Source organism: Phocoena phocoena, chromosome 13, assembly GCF_963924675.1.
Source record: "Phocoena phocoena chromosome 13, mPhoPho1.1, whole genome shotgun sequence".
NCBI lineage: Eukaryota > Metazoa > Chordata > Mammalia > Artiodactyla > Phocoenidae > Phocoena > Phocoena phocoena.
In genome coordinates, this window is record NC_089231.1 from 61,293,433 (window position 1) to 61,315,552 (window position 22,120).

At 48.8% G+C, this 22,120-nt stretch overlaps 1 protein-coding gene across 3 annotated transcripts in view; it reads right to left on the reverse strand.

Annotated features, from left to right (window-relative positions):
* The window catches only part of PIEZO2 (piezo type mechanosensitive ion channel component 2), a 330,798-nt gene that overhangs the window by 60,749 nt on the left and 247,929 nt on the right, over window positions 1-22,120 (reverse strand). For 2 of the 3 annotated variants that reach the window (XM_065889382.1, XM_065889381.1), the window contains exons 19-30: window positions 20,544-20,576; window positions 20,002-20,195; window positions 18,278-18,438; window positions 10,829-11,005; window positions 10,416-10,541; window positions 8,824-9,024; window positions 8,039-8,243; window positions 7,843-7,944; window positions 6,646-6,811; window positions 4,776-5,019; window positions 2,281-2,377; window positions 1,046-1,205 (exon numbers count right to left, since the gene is read on the reverse strand). In XM_065889382.1, coding sequence (XP_065745454.1) covers window positions 1,046-1,205; window positions 2,281-2,377; window positions 4,776-5,019; window positions 6,646-6,811; window positions 7,843-7,944; window positions 8,039-8,243; window positions 8,824-9,024; window positions 10,416-10,541; window positions 10,829-11,005; window positions 18,278-18,438; window positions 20,002-20,195; window positions 20,544-20,576 — 1,866 coding nt within the window. The remainder of the gene's footprint in view (window positions 1-1,045; window positions 1,206-2,280; window positions 2,378-4,775; window positions 5,020-6,645; window positions 6,812-7,842; window positions 7,945-8,038; window positions 8,244-8,823; window positions 9,025-10,415; window positions 10,542-10,828; window positions 11,006-18,277; window positions 18,439-20,001; window positions 20,196-20,543; window positions 20,577-22,120) is intronic. The other variant, XM_065889383.1, reaches the window with a different exon arrangement.

Sequence of the window (22,120 nt, forward strand, 5' to 3'; positions counted from 1 at the left end):
ACAGCAGAAACTAACACACCATTGTGAAGCAATTATACTCCAATAAAGATGTTAAAAAAAAAAATGTAGGTGCCCGACTGGGTCCTCATCCTATTTGGCTCCAGGTTAGTTAACAATGGCTGGGAGTTCTCAGCCTTTAAATGGACCTTTGAAATACACATGTTGCTTCTCCTGGCAGAGAAGAAATAGGCTCTGGGAACACTGGTGGTATAGAGAGAATCAGAATGATCAATACTGGTAATTGATATGATACAAGCTAGCATTTATAAGGTCGTTTAGCACCATGGGTCCCATGGGATTGAGGCAGGGCCAGGGTCTCAGAGACAAGCTCGCTCTTGGGGATGATGCAGCTGCCCTTTGATCCCCATCTCAATGGCATCCTCTTTAGGACCTAGGTCTCTTCCCAGTCTTTTCCCTAAAGCTATACGACTGGGGGCAGAAAATGGAAAAAGGGGAAATCTAAGGAGAAAGTAATAAACAGCGCCACTGGCCCAGAGAAGAAAAAAATCAGGTTGTTGGGGAAAAAGAGCCTGAAAGGAAGGGGATAAGGAAAGACAAACAGGAAGGGTTTAGGGTGAGGCTGGAGTAACACGCTCCTCTGTCTACGGTCTGAAAAATAACAGATTATGTTTTTCTCTGTCTTCAGGAGTTTCTTCTTAAAAAGGAGGCGGCAGTGGGGGTGGGGGGTGGGGGAGATGGACTAGACTCTGGACCGACGTGGCCTATGTTCCTGTTCTGACCGAGGCCAGAGGACCTACTCCAGTGATGAGGTCTGGACCGAGGGGCTCAGACAACCAGTCCATCTTTAACCTTCAAGGGTGTCCCAGTCCTCATAAGGTGCGATTCCCTCCATAGACTTGCTTGTTACTCTTCTGTTTTAGATCTTAAAGGCCTTGGGCTAAAGCCTTCTTGGATCAGTTTTCCTGGAAGGAATCTCTTAATCTCTTGTGGGTTCTACAAGCAAGCTCAGACAGGAATCAGAGTGCAATATCACTTCCTGACAGGTTTCTTAAGAGAAACCCCTTGGTTCCTTGGCCTGACCCACCTCGAAGCCAGGATCTGTGAAGCTTTTATATCTGCCACGACGTGCAGGAAATAGTAGCTCATGAAAACTCTTCTCTGCAGCAGAAGGAAGGCAAAGCATATGCTGTCCCAAATAATCCCTGCTTCCCCGCTCGGTAGTTTACACGAGGAATCATCATCGGCTGGGCAAAAAAAAAAAAAAGAAAAAGAAGAAAAAAATTAAAACTTACACCCATTTTCATTGTTATTTTATAAACTCTCGTGGCATGATCAGACTTGGGAAATCACACAGGTGTAAGAGCAAACTTCCGATGCACTGAGTCCCTCTGAGTGGATTTATTCACAGCCAAGGGCACACACTTCAAATCCAGTATCAGCACCGATTCACAAGGCTGACCACAAAGTGAGCTCTTGATAGTGTAAGGCAGAGGATGGAAGGGGACCCCTCCCACCCAGTAAGGGCCATGGAGAGATAACATCTGCACGTCCCAATGCCAGAGGAAATCTCTGGTACAAAAAGGACACATGTTCTGGGAATGGGCTCCCCCAGGGGTAGCCAGGGGAGCAGGTACGGTCTATCGGAAGAAGAGGTGTCAACAGAACATCTGATCCTAAGTCAGAACAAACTCCAGTGCCTCTTCATCCTCTGCAAAGTGTAGTAAGGATTGGAAGGCAGAGTTGGGGGAGGGGTGTCATGTTCAAGGCCCCATCCTGGGCGCCAAGGAGGCCAGCCTCCATAGATGCTGTCCAGGGTTCTGATGCAAGAGGCAGAGGGGCGGAAATGGAACTCCTGCCTCCGTACAGGTGGGAATCTAACTCCAGACACCCTGTTGCAGCTCCCAACTGTCTTCCCACGGTGGAGGTTCTCTGAGCTTCAGAGGAGGGGGGGGTCTGGAGGCAGAGCTACTTGATGACCGAGATTCCAACCGCAGCAGCCACAGGTGTGTGTGGGCATCTGTGACCCTTCCCATCGTAACTCAAGGAAGTTCAAGGAGTTGCTAAAGGCCACGCCTGCCCCCTAGACCTGCTTGGGGAGGGGGACAGGGACGTCTGTAGAAGAGGATGAGAGATGCGGTGGGGGTGTGTGTCCTGAGCACAGATCCCCAGTGTGGCACAAGCCCACAGCTCCGTGCAGACGCTGACTCACGTCCCTTCACCTCTTCCCTTCAGGGGCTTTGGCCCAGTTTCTAAATTAGAACAATACAACTGCCCTTCCTTCTTTGTGCTTTTGTTCCCAAATTTGCGTTTCATACTTACGCATTTTGTAGCCCTTGACCGTGCAGGCCAGGCTGAAAGCTTGGATCAACCAGCAACTATTCTGAACCAACTTTTCAATATGGCCGCATGCTCCTATCTGAAAAACGAAGGGGAGAGGCATATCCTGACGCTCCACACCCAGAGAAAAGGTTGATGTCTTGCAATCCCAACACGTGCAAGAATTCCCAAAGTCCCAGTCTGGTGGTGGACGGGGCCCCAAATCCAGTCCCCACCGGGTGGAGCGCTTGACGCTTCACTTCCTCAGGGAGTTAAACTCAAGGAGCAAGGGGAGAACCCTGAGCGTGATGCTTTCTGAACTCGGAAGCTCCTCTCTTTTCGAAGAGGAAATCTCAGACCACCGCAGGAACCAGCCCGGCTCTGTGATGGCAAACGGGTGAGCACGGATCCAGGACTGGGATTCTGACTCTCATGAGTCAGACAGAGTCAGACATAGTAAACCTATGCTATTTGCCAGGAGATGAGCACAAACATAAGCTGCCTGGTGTAGCTCTTAGAGCAGGAAGAGAGTATGTGCTTTGAGCCAATTCTTTTTTTCTTTTTCGGTACGCGGGCCTCTCACTGGTGTGGCCTCTCCCGTTGCAGAGCGCTGGCTCAGCGGCCGTGGCTCACGGGCCCAGCCGCTCCGCGGCATGTGGGATCTTCCCGGACCAGGGCACGAACCCGTGTCCCCTGCATCGGCAGGCGGACTCTCAACCGCTGCGCCACCAGGGAAGCCCGAGCCAATTCTTTTTCAGCCGATTCTCTGAGTAAAGGAGACTTCTTTGTTGACTGTCACGTTGTTGTCTCATAACAGTGATGTCTTGTCACAGTTAAGTTCACATCCCAAGGGGGGAAAATAGCCTCCTCCTCAGGGAATATCTTCCCCCCTCTGTCTCCCTGGACACCCCTGAATTCAAGTTTCTGATGAGCTCACATGGCAACGCCTCCAGGAAGCCTCTTCCCAACTTACCTAGGCCAGAAATTAGGCATTGTTTTGTGCTGCTTTCCTAAAATACTGTCACAATGAGCATTAACAGAGTGTGCTGTAATTATTTATAAGAAAGTCTATCTTCTCTTTTAGAATGTGAGTTCCTTAGGGGTAAAATTGGAGTACTATTCACCTCTAGTTCTTCAAGATATAAAACAGTGCCTAGCAAAGATCAGGTCTGCAACACAGGTTTAGAGAACGAACGAATGAATGAGCGGATTCTGCAGCCACACACTTTCCAGGAACAGTCATAGGGATCAGCCTCCAGCCGCAGATCTCTGCCCATCAGACGGGCTTTCGGATGAAAGGGTGACCTCCTGTCCTATCTCATCCCCTTTCCAACAACCCTCAACACCACCCCACAGGCCAACACACACTGCTGGGGTTGAACTGGTGAATAAAAGTCATTTTGACTATCAGCTAGAAACTTAGCATTCTAATGGACAGGACACAAAATAAATTCTTCAAATACATACTCCTGGTTACCTAGCCTTGGCTTCCCCAGATCTCTAAACACAGCAGTGCACGTGGCAAAATAAAAAAGTCAAATGCTTTCCAGTAGAATTGCCTGGTGAGCTCATCTGTAAGTACCAGGAAGGGGGGAAGCAGGAAGTCGTACATCACTGTTCTTCTAATGCACTGTCAGTTACAGCCGCTGAGTAGCAGGCCCTGGGATTCACTTTAAGCTGGAGGTAGGGGTGGATTAACTCCTTCAGCTCATGAAAGGTCGTTGTTTAACTTCCTGACACAATAAATAGTTTAAAAGGTGTCTTTGTGGCCTAAAAGAATCCATGTGATTCCGGCATGACTCGCGGGCAGTTTATCTACCAGGGCAGTGTCCGCGATGTGCCCTGGAACATGGATATTTAATAGAGAAGCAGCCACGTTCTGTGGACGGGAGATGTTTGTCTCAACCCTCCACCGTCTTAGCTGTTTTCCAGTCCAGACGCTGATGCTCAGATCAGCCATAAAGCTTCCCCTGCATCCACCCTCATCTCAGGGCTTCATAAAACATCTGTGCCTTCAGGGGTCCATCCCTCCTCATCCCCACCCCAAGTGGTGTCATGGAGAGCCGCGCCCATTCTATTTACACTTCCACAGCCCTTTCTAGGTAAAAGAGTTGCTTTTAGCCAATATGATCCAATTTTTGAAGACATCCCATGACTGATTCAACTCATAAAAGGGCCGCACTGCAGCCCATCGTAGGAATGATCACCGATCGTTCCTCAGAAGAGATGGATTTGAATTAATAAAATACATTTTAGAGTTTATTCCTATGAATACATAGCCTCTCGTCCTTGAGAGGGTGGAAATGAGCAAAAAGGATTCTTCTTAATGTGGTAAAACAACGAGTAATAAATGGTCATTTGAATTCTGAGTTTGCAAGCATCTTACTTGGGGCTTTTAAGAGAGCAGTGTGACGGGCCACGGGCTTTTAATAACCACTGAATGGATCGTTGACTCTGACGCTGAAACCACTAATGTGTTATACAGGGGAGCCACTTACCGACAGTATGTTTTTCATCGTGATCACAAAGACGTTGTATGCAATCAGCCAGTCCCAGTATCGCAGGATGCTCTTGATGGGCTTTAGCAGCAAATCGCCCCCGAAGAGCAGGAAGTAGAAGCAGGCCACCAGGTAACCCATGCAGAAGATGCTGATCCTGGTCGTCCCGGTGATGAAGATGATTGTGAGCACGAACCAGAAGAGATAGCTGAAGATGATCACTTTGGACATGTCCAGGTACGATCTGCAAAACAGAACCGAAAGATGACACAAACAACAGCACAAATCAAGTCGGGAGATTCTAGTTGAGGAAGGGACAAACTCACACTCTCCTCCTGACTCTGTCTGCAGGCTCTGTCCAGGCCAGCCTGGGAGCTCTGTGTTCCTCTCTCACTGATCACTGCCTGGTCCACAGGAAACCCTCACCCAGTTAGTGACGAACAGAGTGGTCCCTTGTGAAAACACCATTTGTGTGTTTATTTTCATCGAATTTGGGCCAAATGTCCCACAAGTGGCAACGTTTTCTGCCTACTACCTGAGTACTCAAAACCCTCTCTGTCTTTCTATAGGAGGCCGAGGAAATTCTAAGATACAGATGCCTCTTGGAGCAAGAGAACAGGTAAAAAGGGATTCCTTTTCATGAACTGGAAATTAATGGATTAAAACAAATACAAAGATTTTGCTAGAGGTGAAAATCTCTCCTCCAGATGAGAAGCAGTTCTGCCCAAGCAGACCCAGAGCTTCCAGGCTCTGTCCAACAGTTTCTCTGCACCTCCCTCAGCTGACATGTGGCAGCCATTCTTCCACTATAACTCCCCAAAGGAGGCAGGTGCTCGGGCCTCCATCCTCCCGCAATGAAAGTAGTTGCCGCCGCTCTCCTGGCCTGGGCCGTCGGCCCATCTGCATTCACTTAATTACAGCCTCTCAGTTTTGGAGGTTATGCTTTGGTTGTTTCTCTTCCCAGATTTGGAAAGAAGCACAGAAGAACCAATTGTGGGTCAGATATTTGATAAACGAGTTGTTATTTTGTGGGAGTTAACAAGTCACCTCTGATAAATACGTGCAACACTGTCCAGCATCGTTAGGGAATAAGTTGTATCTTAGAGGAACACTGCCACATAAGCGAACTTTTGAACTTTACTCTTCTTAGACTAAAACATTCAACATTTTTAAATGTTTCTATGATTTTTTTCCTAAAATATATTACACTCATCCTTGATTTAACGCACAGGAGAATGAGTAAGATGTCGGTGTTTCTCAGCGTCCCAGGATCATACAGGTAAAAGTTAGTGACTCAGTGCAGGGGTGAGGTCTGAACGCCCACAGGGCCTCCTGATGTGTGTGGCTTGAAGTCAGTAGAACTGGGCTGCCGGCGTGTTTGAGTGTGTGTGCGCGTGCAACACGTGTGCGTTAGCACACCGTATGCTTTCCCACACATTTCCCTCCCCTGCCTGCAGCTGTTAATTCCTCCTGCAGGAGGCCCGGCCTCCGCTCCTCAGCCCTGACTTGCTTCAGTTTCAGAAATCATAAAACTAAGCTTGTGAGAAGGACACGGAAACACCAGCCAACACGCTCTATGGAGGAGCCTCCGGGGCCCCCGGGCAGCAAGTGAGGCCCGGGGCTGTCCTGGGGTTCAGGGGCAGCTGCTTTCCAGAGCTGCTGAGGGCTGTCCACGGAGGAAGGAGGAAAAGTGGGGGGCTCGGCTTCCAGACCACTGGGCAATCCTGCCCCATGATTCTTGCCTTTGGGGGTGCAATCAGCGAGTCAGCTCCCCGGGAAAGGCAGGGGGAGCTGGAGGCACAGATTCCGGGGATGCAACTTCCCAGGGGCTGTGCGCTCGGGGGGCTGTGCACTCAGGCGGCCGCCTTACCTGCAGTGGATGAAGTCGGGGACAGGGTTGTGCTGGCTGAACGAGGCCGCATCCAGGTTCATGCAGATCTCCACATTGTCACCTGCCATGATCCGCACGGCGGCCTTGTTTTCATCCTCGAAAATCTGCCGTTGTAGGGAGGCGCACAGAAGCAGCATGAAGTCATCTGGCAAGACAGACACGGGAACTGAAACCCCCTGCTCCCCCTCTGCACCTAGGGATGCGAGGAGGGGTCCCCATGGGGTACCAGCGGCTCCTCATCTGCTACCTGAGTTACGTCCTGAGAGTTCACTTCCTCCTGGATTCCAACCTCCCCCACCCACCACGGGGACGCAGGAGGGACCACAGACGCTCCGGGGCTCCCAGGGGAGAGTCCCTGGACGCTGTCTGCTCGTCGGTGAGTGAAAGCAACAGGCGATGACTAGTCTTCATGAATCTCTTACACGACAATGTTTGCCTGCATTGATCTCCCCCTGAAGCACTTTCCGTCATCTTTATCTCTTCACAAGCAGTAGATGCAGGCATTCTGGCTTTCTTTGTCCTCTCCGTCCCCCTCTGCACTGGTAACCAGACTTACCAGAACATACAGGGCGTGGAAGCTGATGAGAGCAGGCGAAAACGGTGGCCGACGGGGGCGGGTAGAGACGACGGAGCTGCTCTCACGGCCGGCTGCCCAGAACAGTTCCCCCTCCCAGAGGCGTTGTCTTTAATCTACACCCGCATGTGGGTGGGCAGCACCAAATCTCCACCCCCTACGGTGGGTGCCCAGACCTTAACCTTTGGATGGGCACCCGCCCTTGGACGGGCTCAGGCTGCAGCCCCACTCAGGAGCATCTGGGGTCTGGCTGCGTCCTTCCGGCTACCCTAGCCCACCTGTAGGTGTATGTCTGCGGTGGCAGCGAGAAGCAAGCAATTTGCCCAGGACAAGGCCTCCCCCTGCAGTCCACCTTCTAAAAGGTGGGTGTGTAGTGGTGGAGAGCGGGGTTGTGCATTGGGAAGTGAACTCACGAAAGCGAACGTGGTGTTTCCGATGCTATGTATTAACTCTGCAGATGTAACAGGGCCAGCAGAAGCCACTAGCAGCCTGGGATGCTGATGCATGGAAACCAGCCTGTGACTGTACGTGGGGTAGGGGGGCCCACGAACGCACCACCAGGAGAAGGACGAGCAAGTGGGAATCCCAACGGCCCCACTTACACACGAGGAACACGGGGTTGGGCCGCACGATGAAGTCTGGGAAATACAGCCATTTGACGATGTTGTCATTGAAGCTGGCGCCCTTGAACCTCCAGGGGTAATCTGCAGGGTGGAGGCGGGAGGAGCCGGGTCAGGGCGCCCCTCCGTGCCCTTGTCCCCACTGTCCCTGAGCAGGCTCCCGGTGGGGGGCATTCACCTCGGCACGGGGCGGGAGGGATGCCGATGCAGATGAAGTACTGGAAGGTGATGATGCAGGCCAGGAAGCAACAGTACTTGGGCCAGATCTCCGCAATGGCTTTCCTTCGGCGCCGGTACAAGACGGCAATCAGCCAGCAGGCATGAATCATGGCGTAGAAATCCATCCGCTGTCCGATCACGTTAACTGACATGAGGAAACAGGTCTGTGTAAGGATGAAAAGAAGCAGAGAGTCGGCTTCACGGGGAAGGGGAGTGGTGTCAGCGGCCCACCCCGAGCGGGCGGTGGAGACCTGCATTCCTGGGGCCGGGTCCCTGCAGCTGTTCACCTGCGCTGCCTCTTTGGGGTGTTTGCATCACGAAGACAGAAAAACTGACCAGGTCACTCTCAATAAGAACCACTTCAAGTGGTGGAGGGAATTACCGTTATGATCTCGCCATGAAACGTCACTGTTCCAAGTACATTCTATCGAGGGCAGGCCTACCACACCATTCAGGTCAAAACAGTGCATTTTGGCTAAGGTTACACATCCGGAAGGCACAAAACAGACATCCGCACATCTGTAAGACCAGAGATCCCGAGAGGCCATGTCCACTGCCACAGAGCAGGGGACTGGCACCAGGTTCTGGAGACTTTCAACCAGGCCAGGCTAACCCTTCAGTTAGGCTCCTCCCTGATCCTGAGGGGGCAGAGACGTGCCACAAAGCCCCAGTGGACACCTGGCCAAAAGCTGCCACTGGAATTTTCACAGGAAAGAAAGAAAACAGGTCAGCAAGGAAACTCACCTCCAGACCAAACTTGTAGAAGAAGTAATTGATGAAATACTTGGCACAACTGACAAGTCCATCATCCAGGTGGAGTCTCGTAACGTCGTGAAAGATGGTTTTAGACACGGGGGCTGTGAGGTTGTTCCGACCGCGATAATACTCCTGATGGCGGTAGATGGTGACCTCAAAGGCCAGGATGGCCAGCATCAGGAGGTTGTTCTGGAAAGCAAGTAAACTGCATGTGGCGCCACGTGGTCATTTAAACAACCCCCACGAGACACCATCTGGTTCCATTCTGGGTGTCTGAAAGAGCAGTGCACGATCAAATCCCACCTCTAAAAAATGCAGCCTTGAATTCAATGCTCATTTTCCCTGTTTTATGGGAACAAGGGTGGAGTTATCTCCAACATGCAAATCAGGCTAATTTCCATGATAACAGGATCTGGAACCTCTACACCAAAGACAGGTGATGGTCATGGCCTGTTCCTGAAAAAGTACACACTGAACCTGGAAGCCTTGTCCAGTTACCTTGGGAGGGTCGTCCAACCTTCTTTGCGACTAAAAGTGAGAAACCCTTGTACAGCGTCCTACAAGGACCCCAGGAAACAGACTGAACTGCCGAGTGGGACCCGCATTAGAGGGGGGATTTTTGAACACCTCTGAAAGCTGGCTAGAGAGAGCAGTAGGTGGAAAAATATGTTGATTATTCCACAAAATAATAATAGTGATGATAACAATTATTAATAAAATAGTTAACATTTATGTGCCAGACACTATTCTAATCCCCCTTTTCAAATATAAGTTTGTTTTATCTTTACAACAGCTCTTAATGGTAGATATCATTCATACATTACAAATGATATCTGCCATATGAGAAAAAAACTAGAAAGCTACACCAAGAAAAATGAGATGCTGAGCGCACTTGCAAATTCTGGGAGTTGAGTACAAAGGTTTTAAGTGCATTGTCAGCATAACCCATCCAAGTAAAATGCTCAGATTATCCACCAGAGTAAACTGTGAATCATCTGAACTACATTGCTTTCCTTATGTTTGTTACAACCACTTGCAATCAAAATTCCCTCTTCAGAGATATGCTCTTTTTACTTGGCTACCTCTAAACATAATACATGCCCTTGGTTAAATTTGTAGAATTTAGATAGCAAACATTTCTTGTAACGTGACACCTACTTCTCAGAAACGACCACTGCTGACCATTTGGTATAATTTACTCAGTATTTTTTCTTTGTGTCTAAAAGACTTCATCCTATGTATGGTGTTTTGAAATTTGCTTTTCTTTTCCACATTACAGTATATTTTGGACATCTTTCAGTGCCTGATATTGTCAATCTACCTCTGTCTTTGAGTGGTTTTATAATGTTCCAGTGAATGTACTTGTCATATGTTATTCAATGGATCTCAAACTACTCGATCGATTTCTTTTCAGCATAATGCAATACTGATTTTAATGTTCAGTCGTCTGTTTCGAAGGTGCCTGCAAATGCCATGTAAGAGGATGAGGCCCCTATCAAAGCTGAAGTTAGCATCTCCTGGAAAAGGGCTCCAGACATTAACTTGGCAGACACACAAACTTAGGGTGACGAAGGCTTTACCCTCAGGTAGACAAGCAAAGGAGAGGACTTCCTCAGGCCGACCCACTCTGCTGGGTCAATGGGGGCGCTGTAGAGCAGAGACTTGTTCAGCTGCTGCAGGGGTATATTCGTTTGGTTTTCATTTGGCTGAAAAGAAGAGAAAGGGGAGTAAGAAATGGCCCCATGGATTAGGAGAGTTCAGAGTAGTCTCTCTCAGCTACAATTGCGGGGACAGAAGACCCACTTCACGGGGGAAATCTCAGCATCAGAAGAGACGGGGGGCCAGAATGCCTCCATCCCGCTGAGCAGCTGAAGGCCAGACAGGATGTTCTGGGGATGTGTGTCCCCCAGTATCTGCCTCCCTTCCCTGAAGGCCAGGCAAAGAGATGGCCCCCCTGCCCCCCTGCCCCACCAACCCCGTGTCTGAGGCTCACCAAGGAACAGTTGACAGAAAAGTTTTCAGGCTTAATGGTCTGCAGCTGGTACAACATTTTGCAGACAATGATCACACACGTCCAGACAGTGCAGACACTTGAAGCCAGGCGGCGGAGCTTGGCGTACGGCAGAGCAAAAGCCCAAGAAATCAAAAATACATAGTTGAACAGAGACACCTGAAAACAGAAAATCAGAAATGGGGACAGAAGTATGCAACATGGCACAACATCTACAAAACCTGGCAACCTGACTGATCCTGTTCTGCTGAGTTCAGCAAAGGCTGATTGAGTTCCTTGCATGGGCAAGGCATGGCCCTGAGTGTTAAGACACATGTCTTGTAGGCAGACAGGTGTATAACCAGGTGATGTCAAATAACCTAGCAGTGGCAAACTACACGGGTGAACAGCCTCCTGTGAGAACACCCACAGGGGGTCCTTGGCGCAATCTGGAGCTTCAGGAACATCTCCTGGCAGAGATGACTCCTGAGCTGTGCGTTGAAGGATGCAGGAAGTCAGCCAGGCCAGGAAAGGTGAGAAGTGCATTTCAGGTAAAGGATATACAAGCAAAGGCAGCAAAGCATGAAGTAGCATGATAGGAGCAGGTGATCCCAAACAGCTGGAGATTCTGGACTCAACAGCGGTGAACAGCAGCAGAAAGGGAGGCTGGACATGCATCTGGGAGCCACATTTTGATGGACGCTTTACAACCATGTACATGAAGCCCTCCTGCAGAAAGCAGAGAGTGCTGAAGGGCTTTCCACTGGGAAACCCTAGGGAAATATTGCATTTTATTTAGATAGTGTAGCTGAGGAATGCAGGTGCATCAGTGGGGTTGGGCCAGAGGTCAGGGGACCAGCTCACACCTACTGCAGTTGTCCAGGAGAACAATGACAAGGGCCCAAACTGGGGTAGTGGGGCAGAGAGGGGGAGCAGTCGGGGGTCTGAGGCGGGAAGTAAAATTAGCAGGATTTGAAGACTGATTAGCTTTGAGTGGTTTGGGGGGTGAGGGAGGAAGTGTGGGAGATGCCTCCCAGCTTCAGGCTTGGGAGCCAGAGCCCTGAGAGGATGGCAGTCCCCAACCGAGACAGGATCTGGGGTGAGGGCAGGTGTAAAGCAGGAAGGCAATGACTTCAACTTGCTTTGAGACCATGAGTGTGTTTTTCCATCAGGTAAGATGCCCATTCATTTCTAACCTTTCTTCAGAGCTTGCAGTTCATTGAACAGTACAGAAGCACTGCTATCTTATTCAGTCATGGAAAATCCTCACTTATTCTGAATATCGTTAAAATAATATCCGACTATTGTTAAACTGATATCATAGAAACATTTAGTATGATCAGGTAGAAATAACCACAAGAATGCAATTGATAAAACTGAACAGGTACCAAGTGCCAAGCACTCAGAGAGGTATGGTTACCTGTTGGGCTTACAGAGCTATAAAACAAGAAGTGTGGAGACACCAAGACAGTGTTAATTCTGCAGTTTGTTACCTACGACTCTTCTACTTAACTACTCGTCACTGTCCAAGGCATGGAACCTCTCTGAGAGTTAAGTGCTGAAATAGTACAGCAGTAGGAGCTGCTTACAGAATTGAGGATGAAAGAAATATTGTCCAAGGAAGTGCCCTGTAAACTACAGTCACAAACATAACAAATAACAAAAGTTACATTTTAGCAAGATATTCTGACTGGCCGGCTGACTCGGTCGACTCCTCCTCCGTCATCAGCAAGTGTCCTGCTAATTGGGGTGCTAAAAAGCAAATCCTATTAAAGCTCCCATAAAATTAAGTCTCTTTGTTATTTCTTTTATTATGTATTTAAGGCACTGAGTACAAAAACAGTACGATGAATTGACATAGGACTTTTAATCTTTTGAGTGATAGAAAAAGATAAGAAAAGATGATACCTTCTATTAATTAGGTTAATTAACGAATTAGGTTCACGGTCATACATCCCGTGCGGCTCCCTGCCCTCAAGAAACACCCAGGTAGTGCAAGTGAGAACTGCAACAAACAGCCATGACACCGTGATGGCGGGGGTGCGCTGAGCCGAGATGTGGGTGTTGATCCCACTGCTGAACATCTAATCCAGGGTTAGAGAAGATGGCCCAGAGGGCGTTAGATCTAAACTGAGGCCGGGGGTACAAACAGGAGCTGGCCAGGCAGAGGAATTGCAGGTGTCAGGCCACACAGGTGAGGGGAGCGTGGGGTGACCATCCTTGGACCCGCAGGTGGTCCATCTTGAGAGCAGTGGGCTCTGAGTCCATTCAGAGGACTCGGCAGCCCACCCGGTGGTTCAAGTGTCTAGGGCAGGAAATGGTGATGTGGTACAGGGCCAGATCAAGTGACTGTGAGGATGAGAGAGAGCTTTGAAAGTTTTCGAGAAGAGGATGAACACGATCCTAGTTACAGGCTGGAAAGAAGACCCTGGCCACACAATGGAATACGTATTGGAAGGAGAAAGGATTAGAGCAATTTGGGGAATTGGTCAGAGGATAGCTGTCTTTCATATCCACGGGCTCCCCATCCTGGGGTACAGAGGGCCAGCTGTATCTCAAAGGGGGCTGAGGGAGAGGTGGCGGGCTCAGCTGTAGAGATATTTCGTGGAAGGGGCTTTGGGACACTCAAGAATGAGGTCCCATCCAGTTGTCCCTTGGAGATACGGGTCTGGAGTTTAAAGAGGGGATGGGTTTGAAGGTATAGATGTCTGTTCATTGTATGGAGATGACACATGGAGCACAGGAGCTCCTGACACAGCTGCCGAAAGTCTGGAGTCAGTAGAGGGGGCTGCAGACGGAGCCTGCAGGCCCCTGAGAGAAGCTGGTGGGGAGAGGGGAAGGGGACCATGAGTGAGACAGAGGAAAGGCCAGGAAAGTGTTCGGATTTGGAAAACAACGGTGGGGAGAGCTTCAAGGATAAGGAAATGGTCACCAGGATCCAACGACCTGGAGAATCAAGTTAAATAAGGACTGAAAAGCTCTGTCACATGGATGTTTTTGTTTCTCATCTTTTTTTTTTTAATTTAATTTTATTTTTTTGCGGTACGAAGGCTTCTCACTGTTGTGGCCTCTCCCGTGGCGGAGCACAGGCTCCAGACGCGCAGGCTCAGCAGCCATGGCTCATGGGCCCAGCCGCTCCGTGGCATGTGGGATCTTCCTGGACTGGGGAACGAACCCGTGTCCCCTGCATCGGCAGGCAGACTCTCAACCACTGCGCCACCAGGGAAGCCCTCTTATCATTTTACAAACAGGAAAACGGGGACTCAGAGAAGTGTGGTGCTTCGTTCAATGCAATCATGGTTGACAAAGGTCTCCTCATGTCCCCGATGATAAAAATCTCATGGAACATACAGTTTTAAAAAATGACAAGATATCTAGGCCCCCACCAATATCCAACGAGTCAGAATTTCTAGGGAAATAGCTGGTCATCCATGTATACAACAAGCAGTCAGACAACCCTTATTATGCTTGCCCATCCCCGGTCCCCTTCCCTCAGAGCCCCCTCTGCTTCAATGTCACCTCCATGGGGCCACCTCGGCATGACATCCCCCTCCTGAGCACCCAGAGGCTCCTCCCCCATCAGCAGTGACGGTGACTTTGGTTTTATTTACCAGCCGCTACCGTCAGACTGCAAGCTGAGGGAGGAAACATGTCTGCCATGCTTTTGTGTCAGCATCTAGCACCGTATAACCATTCAATTTATTGTAATTTACTGTAAGTACATGATAAAGGCTAAATGCATGCTAAGTGAGAGTGAAAATAATAATAATAATGAAGCATCAACTGATATCTGGGGAAAATCTCAAACTTGCAAAGTTATTGTATTTACTTCCTTCAGTCAGTAAACATTCATGGAGCTTCTACACTGGCCAGGCCCTGTGGGACATGCTAAAGATACTTGAAGAAATGAGGACTGGCCCCTCCTCCAAGAATAACTTGATCTCACAGAGCTCACTAGGAAACTTTTGAAATTAGCACAGCTGCGTATAAAACAAGGAGAAGACAATGGTATATGTATTTTAAAAATCTAGGTCTTTCCAAAATGGTGTCACTCTGAGTAAGAGATGCAGAAGGGTTTCTGTAATGAATTCTTTCCCATGGTCTCTTCCTCCTCAGACGTCCATGAAGATAAACCTGGGGAAAGTTTAATATTTGTGGGGGAAATGGCCCTGTAAGCTTGTGAAAACCAGCACCCTTGCTGGTGGCCTTGGATAAAGATGGTTTGAATGCAAAGCACATGTGTGGCCACATATCTTGAAGATTTAACTGGGGATGTGGACTTTGTTCTCATCTTGCCATTTACTGATGGGCTGTTTTTGAGAAAGGATTTTTTTGTATTAATCAGAATTAATAAGCTACGGACAGCAAATATACGCAGCAAATGTCATTGCTGATGGACTGCTCCTGTGGGGATGAGTGGAGCCTTCAAAGCAGAAGAGGCCCCTGCGGGCGGAGGTGAGCACCTCAGAACGCACAAGCCCGGGGAGGCCATTCTCAGGTGAGCGGTGCCCCTAGATGGTGCAAAATTCAGCCACATCCACGCTGGGCTGGCACATGGCTCCTTATGAGAACGACATGCAAGAGGCAGCGTCTATCTCTCCTCCCACCTGTAGTCAGTGTAGAGAGATGTTAAATCCAAGTGTCACGAGGCACCAAGTTGGAGCAGGTCAGTGTGACACTGCAAAACGAGGTTCTGGCCAAACGTGTACAAACTTCCGAACAGTCGACGGGAAACCATGTAGAGATCTGCCAATGGGTCCAGGAGGACACAGATGGGTCAAGACGGTGAAGATGACAGGAGGGAGTGTGAAGGGGATTCTCTGTAGGGCGGTGCTTCTGTCTGTCCCTCGACCCTGAGATGGTGAGGGTAGAAGGAGATGCCAATTCTCTACAAAAGTCCTGAGGGAGGCGCCCCAAGCAGGACCCCTCAGCAGTCTCAGTGTGTGCACCTTGGAGTTGGTGACAGGGTTGGGGCACAGATGTCCAATGTCACCCGGAAAATCCAGCAGCAAGGAGAGAGAGGATGCTTTGGTGACAGTGCAGGGTCATTGCTTCATTGGGACCCATGTCCAGAGGCAGAGCAGGGACCTCGTGCCTACTGCCCCAGGGCTGTTGTGGACATGCACGTGGGGCTGTTCGAATACAGCTCAGGGGAGCGCCCACAAGGCTGTGGGTCCAGTAGGAGTGGGTGCTGGAAACCACGGGCTGGGTGACGGCCCCAGAGCTGCAGCTGGAGCCATCGCAGAGGAGCCTCCGGGAGGAAAAGGGTAGATTTGATCATCCTCAGCCCAGTGTAAGGCCATCCTAGGACAGTACAAGTCAAATCAGAATATCCCACATCCCCGCCACCCCTGCCCAAGTCCATAACACCAGTCAGTTCATTGGAGCAGGGAGGCGGTGAGCGAGGTGAGTGTGAGAAAGAAAGAAGCGGCTGGAAGAGGACATGTTTCCACTGGGTGAGAGACCAGAGTTTGCTTCTTCTCCGTGGCTAGACAACTCTGATTAACGAACTGAGATCTTGCTTGCTATGCAAGGTAGCCACAGGGCTTTCCATTACCTGAGGATGATCAGAATGTGTCGTGCATTCGGGGCACGGAGAAAAGTTCAGTTGTTCTTATAATGATGCCTTGTGTTCTGATGGCTCAGTGCTCCCATGACATTAATAAGAATCAGCTGTGAACACGGTGATGGTGCCCAGGGACCAAGTCAGTGCAGAGAGGGGAGGCCTCAGAGTCACTGACCCCCAGGACCACGTGGTGACTCACCCTTCAGGTGGGGTGACCTCCCCAGACACACTTGGGGGTCAAACCATCCTACAGCACCAGGATTCCAGCAGTGCCAGCAGTGGGAGGAGAAGAATGTCTCCGATTCATGAGTCTCTTAACGTGTTTTAAAGTTATAGGTGAGAGAGGTGGGATCAGGAATGAAAATTTTGGAAGTCTGTGCAATATGTGGAATGTAGGGGAGGACCTGGTCGCATGCCACCAGGGGCCATTTTTCTAACGGTGCAACAGGGTGAAGAGACCGTAATCCTTTATTTACTTGAGAGCCTATTAATAACGCATTCTCAAGACTCATTAGTCTTGACTTAAAATTATATGTATAAAAAAAAAATTATATGTATATATGTCTGCTTTTCATTTAGGATTTATGAGAAAGTGGTGTCATTTAACCCTCTCTTTCTTTCTCCTTCTGGACTCACCAGGATGGATTCAGAGAGTGGGTCTTCCATGCCCTACTCACACTAATTTCTCTTTCATTGAATGCCCACTCCCATCATTCAATTGTCTTACGATGCCCCCGCACCCACTCTGCCACACATCAGAAATCATCTGCACGCCAGACTCGGTTAATTCAGAAACGGACTTTGTTCATTTTTAGCCACAGGCGTCCTCTGATCCTTTTTCATTGTTCTTTAATATTCCGACCCTCAAATTCTGCCTGAATTGGTCAATTCACCTGTAAAGTTAAAATGCTTTAACTTTTTTATTCTCAATTAATATATATATTAGGCCAAATTTTAGTTCTAATCAATGTATAGACTTGGTTACTTAACGATGGAGCATGTGTCATTTTCTGCCACAAATCTCACGGGGACAGTGGTTCCTGTTTTGTTCCCACCTGGCCCTGATTACCCATCCACTTCAGATGGTTTGTATGAAAAGGGAGAAAGTCCCAGTTTAGACTGGAGAGCTCACATTAAGGTTTACCCCTTAGTTACCTACTCGTGAAACATTTGGGGTTCATAGTACTGTAGTATATTATTACTTAACTTTTTAAAAATTATAGGCAGTCTTTCCTGACCTAATTTTTAGAGGGCAAAGACTCTTTGAGTTGTCACTAACTCAAAAAGAGTCCAGGGCAATTAGAAATACGTGAAAATTATCTGTTGAAGGAATTGAAAGAAAGCTAACTTCTCACAGTAAACACCAAACCATTGTTGGCTGAATGATGACTCTTCTCTTTCCAGGTAAGAAAACAGAAGTGCCATTACAATGTTGAAAGACTTTGTGCTTCATCTCAGAAACTCCAATCGTGAACAGGGTGAGCTCTAAGAAAGATGCTATCAAATTTTGGAACCTGCGTTTCCTTGGTAGCATGTACCGGAATGTTATTGTTTTCCCCAAAGAGAATTTATGGAGGTAGATTCCCACGCGCATTGTGCAGAAAAAGTATCCTGTCTCATACCCTTCACTAAAGACTAGATGAAAATCAGGAACCTCTGTGATAGGACCACACTGATGAGGGACTAAGCCGGGGGCTCTGTCTGCCCCGAGATCACTCCCTCTTCTCAGAATAGCTGTCCTGTGTGTCAAGTGTATGTGCCTGTCTCACACCTTGGTGTCCTGACGTCGTGGGAAATCACCCTTAAAGAATCAGGGACAGTTGACAAAGGAAAGTGGCAACGGGCCCTGGTTCGGTCTGGCCTGAGGATAAACAGGCGTCACTTGCCTCTTTCACGGACACCCAGATGATGTAGGAGGAGACGATCTTGATGATGTGAAGCTCCAGGATCCACCACAGGAACGTCTGCAGCTGGTGGAAGCACTCCAGGAACTTCAGGAACAGCACCGTGAGGCGGTCTATCACCAGGTGCCACTTGTTCCTCAGATCTGCAGGGCAGGGAATGTGCCCGAGGGCACGAAAAGGGCTCGTGTGTGCGATTACGGTTGAAAGCCTACCTTGTATCGTTCCCATGGGAACGAGAAACTGCAAGATCAGAGGAGTGGATGAATTCTATCTAAGACACCCCGATCTGGAGGAAGGTGGCCCAAGAATCCCACGTCCGGTGATGGCTTCGATGTCACACGCCGAGAAGGAACGAAGGACAGGCTGCTTTCACCCACCTTTTCATTAAATTTGTGCAATAAAGAATTTTGACCTTGTTTACTCTTAGGGCTGAGCTATGATTCCTTGATTTCCCCCAAATATTAAGTAGCTGAGCTCCCTCTTCATGACGTTTTTTTTTGCCAAAACAGTGGTTCCTTAAGCGCCAATCTCCTTGCCGGGGCTTAACTAGGGGGTGGGCAAAGCCCACCAGCCGCCCTGGACGAGCCCACCCCTGTCACAGCGGAGGATGGACCTGAGAGGCTGAACGACTGAGTCACAGTCCACCAAGTGTGGCGCTCAGACTCATTCCAGTCACAATTTTTAATCAAATTTGTCATTTTCTACCTTCCACCTTGCGCTAGGGAATAACATTTTGCAGACCAGGGTCATACTTCTGCCTAGAAGGTCTGTCCCGGTTAATCTGAACAAAAGTCCTCACAGGACTGTTCCACGCAATCAGCCTGTCCCCGCCTTTGCAGACGGAAGCTCACGGGCCCAGGCAGATAAGACCCAGGGTCTCTGTACGTAGCTTCCTGACCTGGCTGGGGTGTTTGCAACAGGTCATGTACTTGGTTCTGAAAGTTTAAGGAAGGTTTTAGTTACTGTGAAAATGTTTATTTACAAAGCGACTCGGGTGACTCACTACAGGATTGAGGTCACACCCGGGCACAGTTTCGAGGTTACAGGGGCAAGTAAAGAGGAAGCTGCAGCCCAGGTTTTGGTGAGACGTTATTGTAAAGCTCAAACCTGCCTTTAAGTATAAAATAGAACCTAGTCCTGAGCCCTTGGTCCCCAGAGCTTGGTTTCCTTCACCTGAGGAAGGCACATCCCTCAGATACGGAGGGAGCATTTCTGGGCTCTCCTAGGGTTTCTGCGACGAGTGGGCAAAGGGGCCAGTTTGTGGGGAGCTTGTCTTTGGGAGGGATCTTCCTCCCGGTGTTGCCTTTTATCTTCTACTTTGTAAAGCACAGAGCACCAGGAAAAACAAGGGCAGCATCTCAGCATCACAGCCTCAGAATGTCACCCCCACCAAAGGCTATGCTCTCTGGTTCCTCCATGCTTCCTGGGAACTAACAGACTAAACGAAACTGGGCAGGACCCTGCAGGACACAGACAACCAGCCATCTGCCATCTTCCTCTAAGTCAGAATTACAGGGAAATCATTGGGGCAATTGGAACAGGAAAGCTATGACTACAGCAACCAAAAGACCACACCCTGGTCTCTAGTTCACTGCCTGGGTCGAGTGTATACTCGTTTTATGCACTTGGAGCAAGTCAGTGTTTCATTCCCTCCGTCTGGGAGCCGGCATCTTCTGAGCAGCTCCTGGGGCGGGCGGGCGGCTTACCTGACATCTCTTCCTCCTCCTCGTCGTCCTCTTCCTCACTGTCCTTGCCGAGCTCGCCCTTCTTGGCCTTTGCAGGGCATCCCCCCGGCTTCTCCTCCCCAGGTCCAGCCAGCTGCTTGGCTTCCACCACCTCCAAGCTGGCGGTCGGCTTCATCATGGCGAGGTCCGGAAGGCTTCCCTCGGGGTGGGCCAGTCTGTGGGCAGAGAGCAGCCGAATCAGGGGAGGTAAGGGTTCCGGGGGATGCGAGTGAGGGGCCCGTGAAGGAGGATAAACAAAACGGAAGTCACTACACAGCCTGGCATGTGGGCTTGTTAGCATCTGGTCGCTTTTTACTTCTTAAAGCTCTTTCTAAAAACGAACTGTAAACTCAGGTTTGGTTAGCTCTTCCAATTCAGGTTCTAGTGATGAGTTGGTCATGAGAGCTAGCGACACCTAAACTTGACATTTTTCCCACAGGAGAAAATGGTCAGAGTTTAGGATGGAGAAGCATGAAATGGCATTGTGTAGAGCAAGCATTTCATGGCTTCACAGGGGGACTTACTCATTTTGGTAGATTGGTAATTTTTTCTTGATGCTGCTCAAAGTAATTGAAATAGAAAGGAAAAAAAGGAGATGAGAACAGAAGAATTATAAGGAAAGTCAGAGATCACACATCATGCTATACATCATCCACTATTGCATTCCTGTACACCGGGTGCAGGGGTCCTAACGCCAAGTGCATTCCAGGATGGCAGCAGCAGCGGGCTTTGGGAACCCTGTGCCTGGCAACTGATCTGAGAGTGGACGGGACTGCAGTGGTAAAGGACAGAATGCAGAGACTGCTGAGGCAAATCAGATCATGCTTTTTTAGTAACACAGCAAACTATCCCCCAGGAATCAAGTCATTCACATTGTAAGCAGGGATTTTAAAATTCTTAAATAACGTGTGACATCAGTCAACCTTTGCATAGACCAATCCCGTTCTGCCGTCATCTGAAGCATATGCAGCGGGTGCTAATGCTTTTGGGGGTGAGAAGCCTGCATCACGCCCCACCCTTGGGCACCAGGTGAGCTGCTAGACCAGCTCTCCTGAGAAGACATGCATGAGCCTGGATGAGGGAGCTGAGCCTCTGAGCTCGTGGGAGCTGCAGCCTCACCGAGCCCAGCAGACTCTCGGGCGGTCCAGCTTATTTTGTGGTGGATAATAACAAGTACGATCTTTCTCCTCAATTTTTTAAAAAAGTATATCTTTTTATTCATATTCAAATGAATGTTTGAAGGAACATTTGTGGGCAATAGATATTAGGAAAAGGTCTATTGGAATTACACATAGTCCTCTCCATTTGCAATAATTAAGCTATACATTTCAGCCCGGCTATAACAGGATGGACACTTAATAATCTTATTATATCTGTACCGTTGTGGGCTCTGAGTCAATTATTTCACCTCTCTGGAATTTACTTGTTTTTTGTTTTTTACAAAATGAGGAAGTTTGGCTACATAAAAATCCAAGCTCACATGCAACTTGTTGGTTTTACATTTAAAACGCCAGTGATATTGGATAACTGTGGTCATGAATCTGCATTGTCCTCAGACTGTTAGAGAGGTTCTCCTTCAAAAGTCATTCTTTTTAACAGGGTGTCAAGTAGGTAAATGACAGAGTGTCAGAAACGAATCGTTCATTTAATGAACAAAGAACGTTCTGAGGATGGTAGAAGAAATTGTGCAGATATACACTTGCTTATTTTCTTAAGGTAGACAATTCACCCTCCACCTTTGGGGAAGTTCCCCATTCTTGAAACTGTAGTTCCACATCTCCTACACCAGCTCCGTGCATCAACTTTCAGGGTACTTCTTTTCTGTCCCTGCTTCATCAGGACTCTACGTATTAAAGGGTATTAAGGTGAAAGTCAGGTGCTACACAAATGTCAAGGTTTCTATGTCCTCTTCAGGGTAAGCAAGGGGTCGCATTTTACAAGTGAGAAGCCACTTTCACAATGACAGAAATTTGTGGATTTTACTGTGGAAGTATGACCACTTATATAATCTACCTCGGCACTGCCACGACTTGATACTGAAAACAACTTTCCAGTAATGACTGCTATTTATGGAGGGAAACTCCCAGAGATGAGGCTGTTT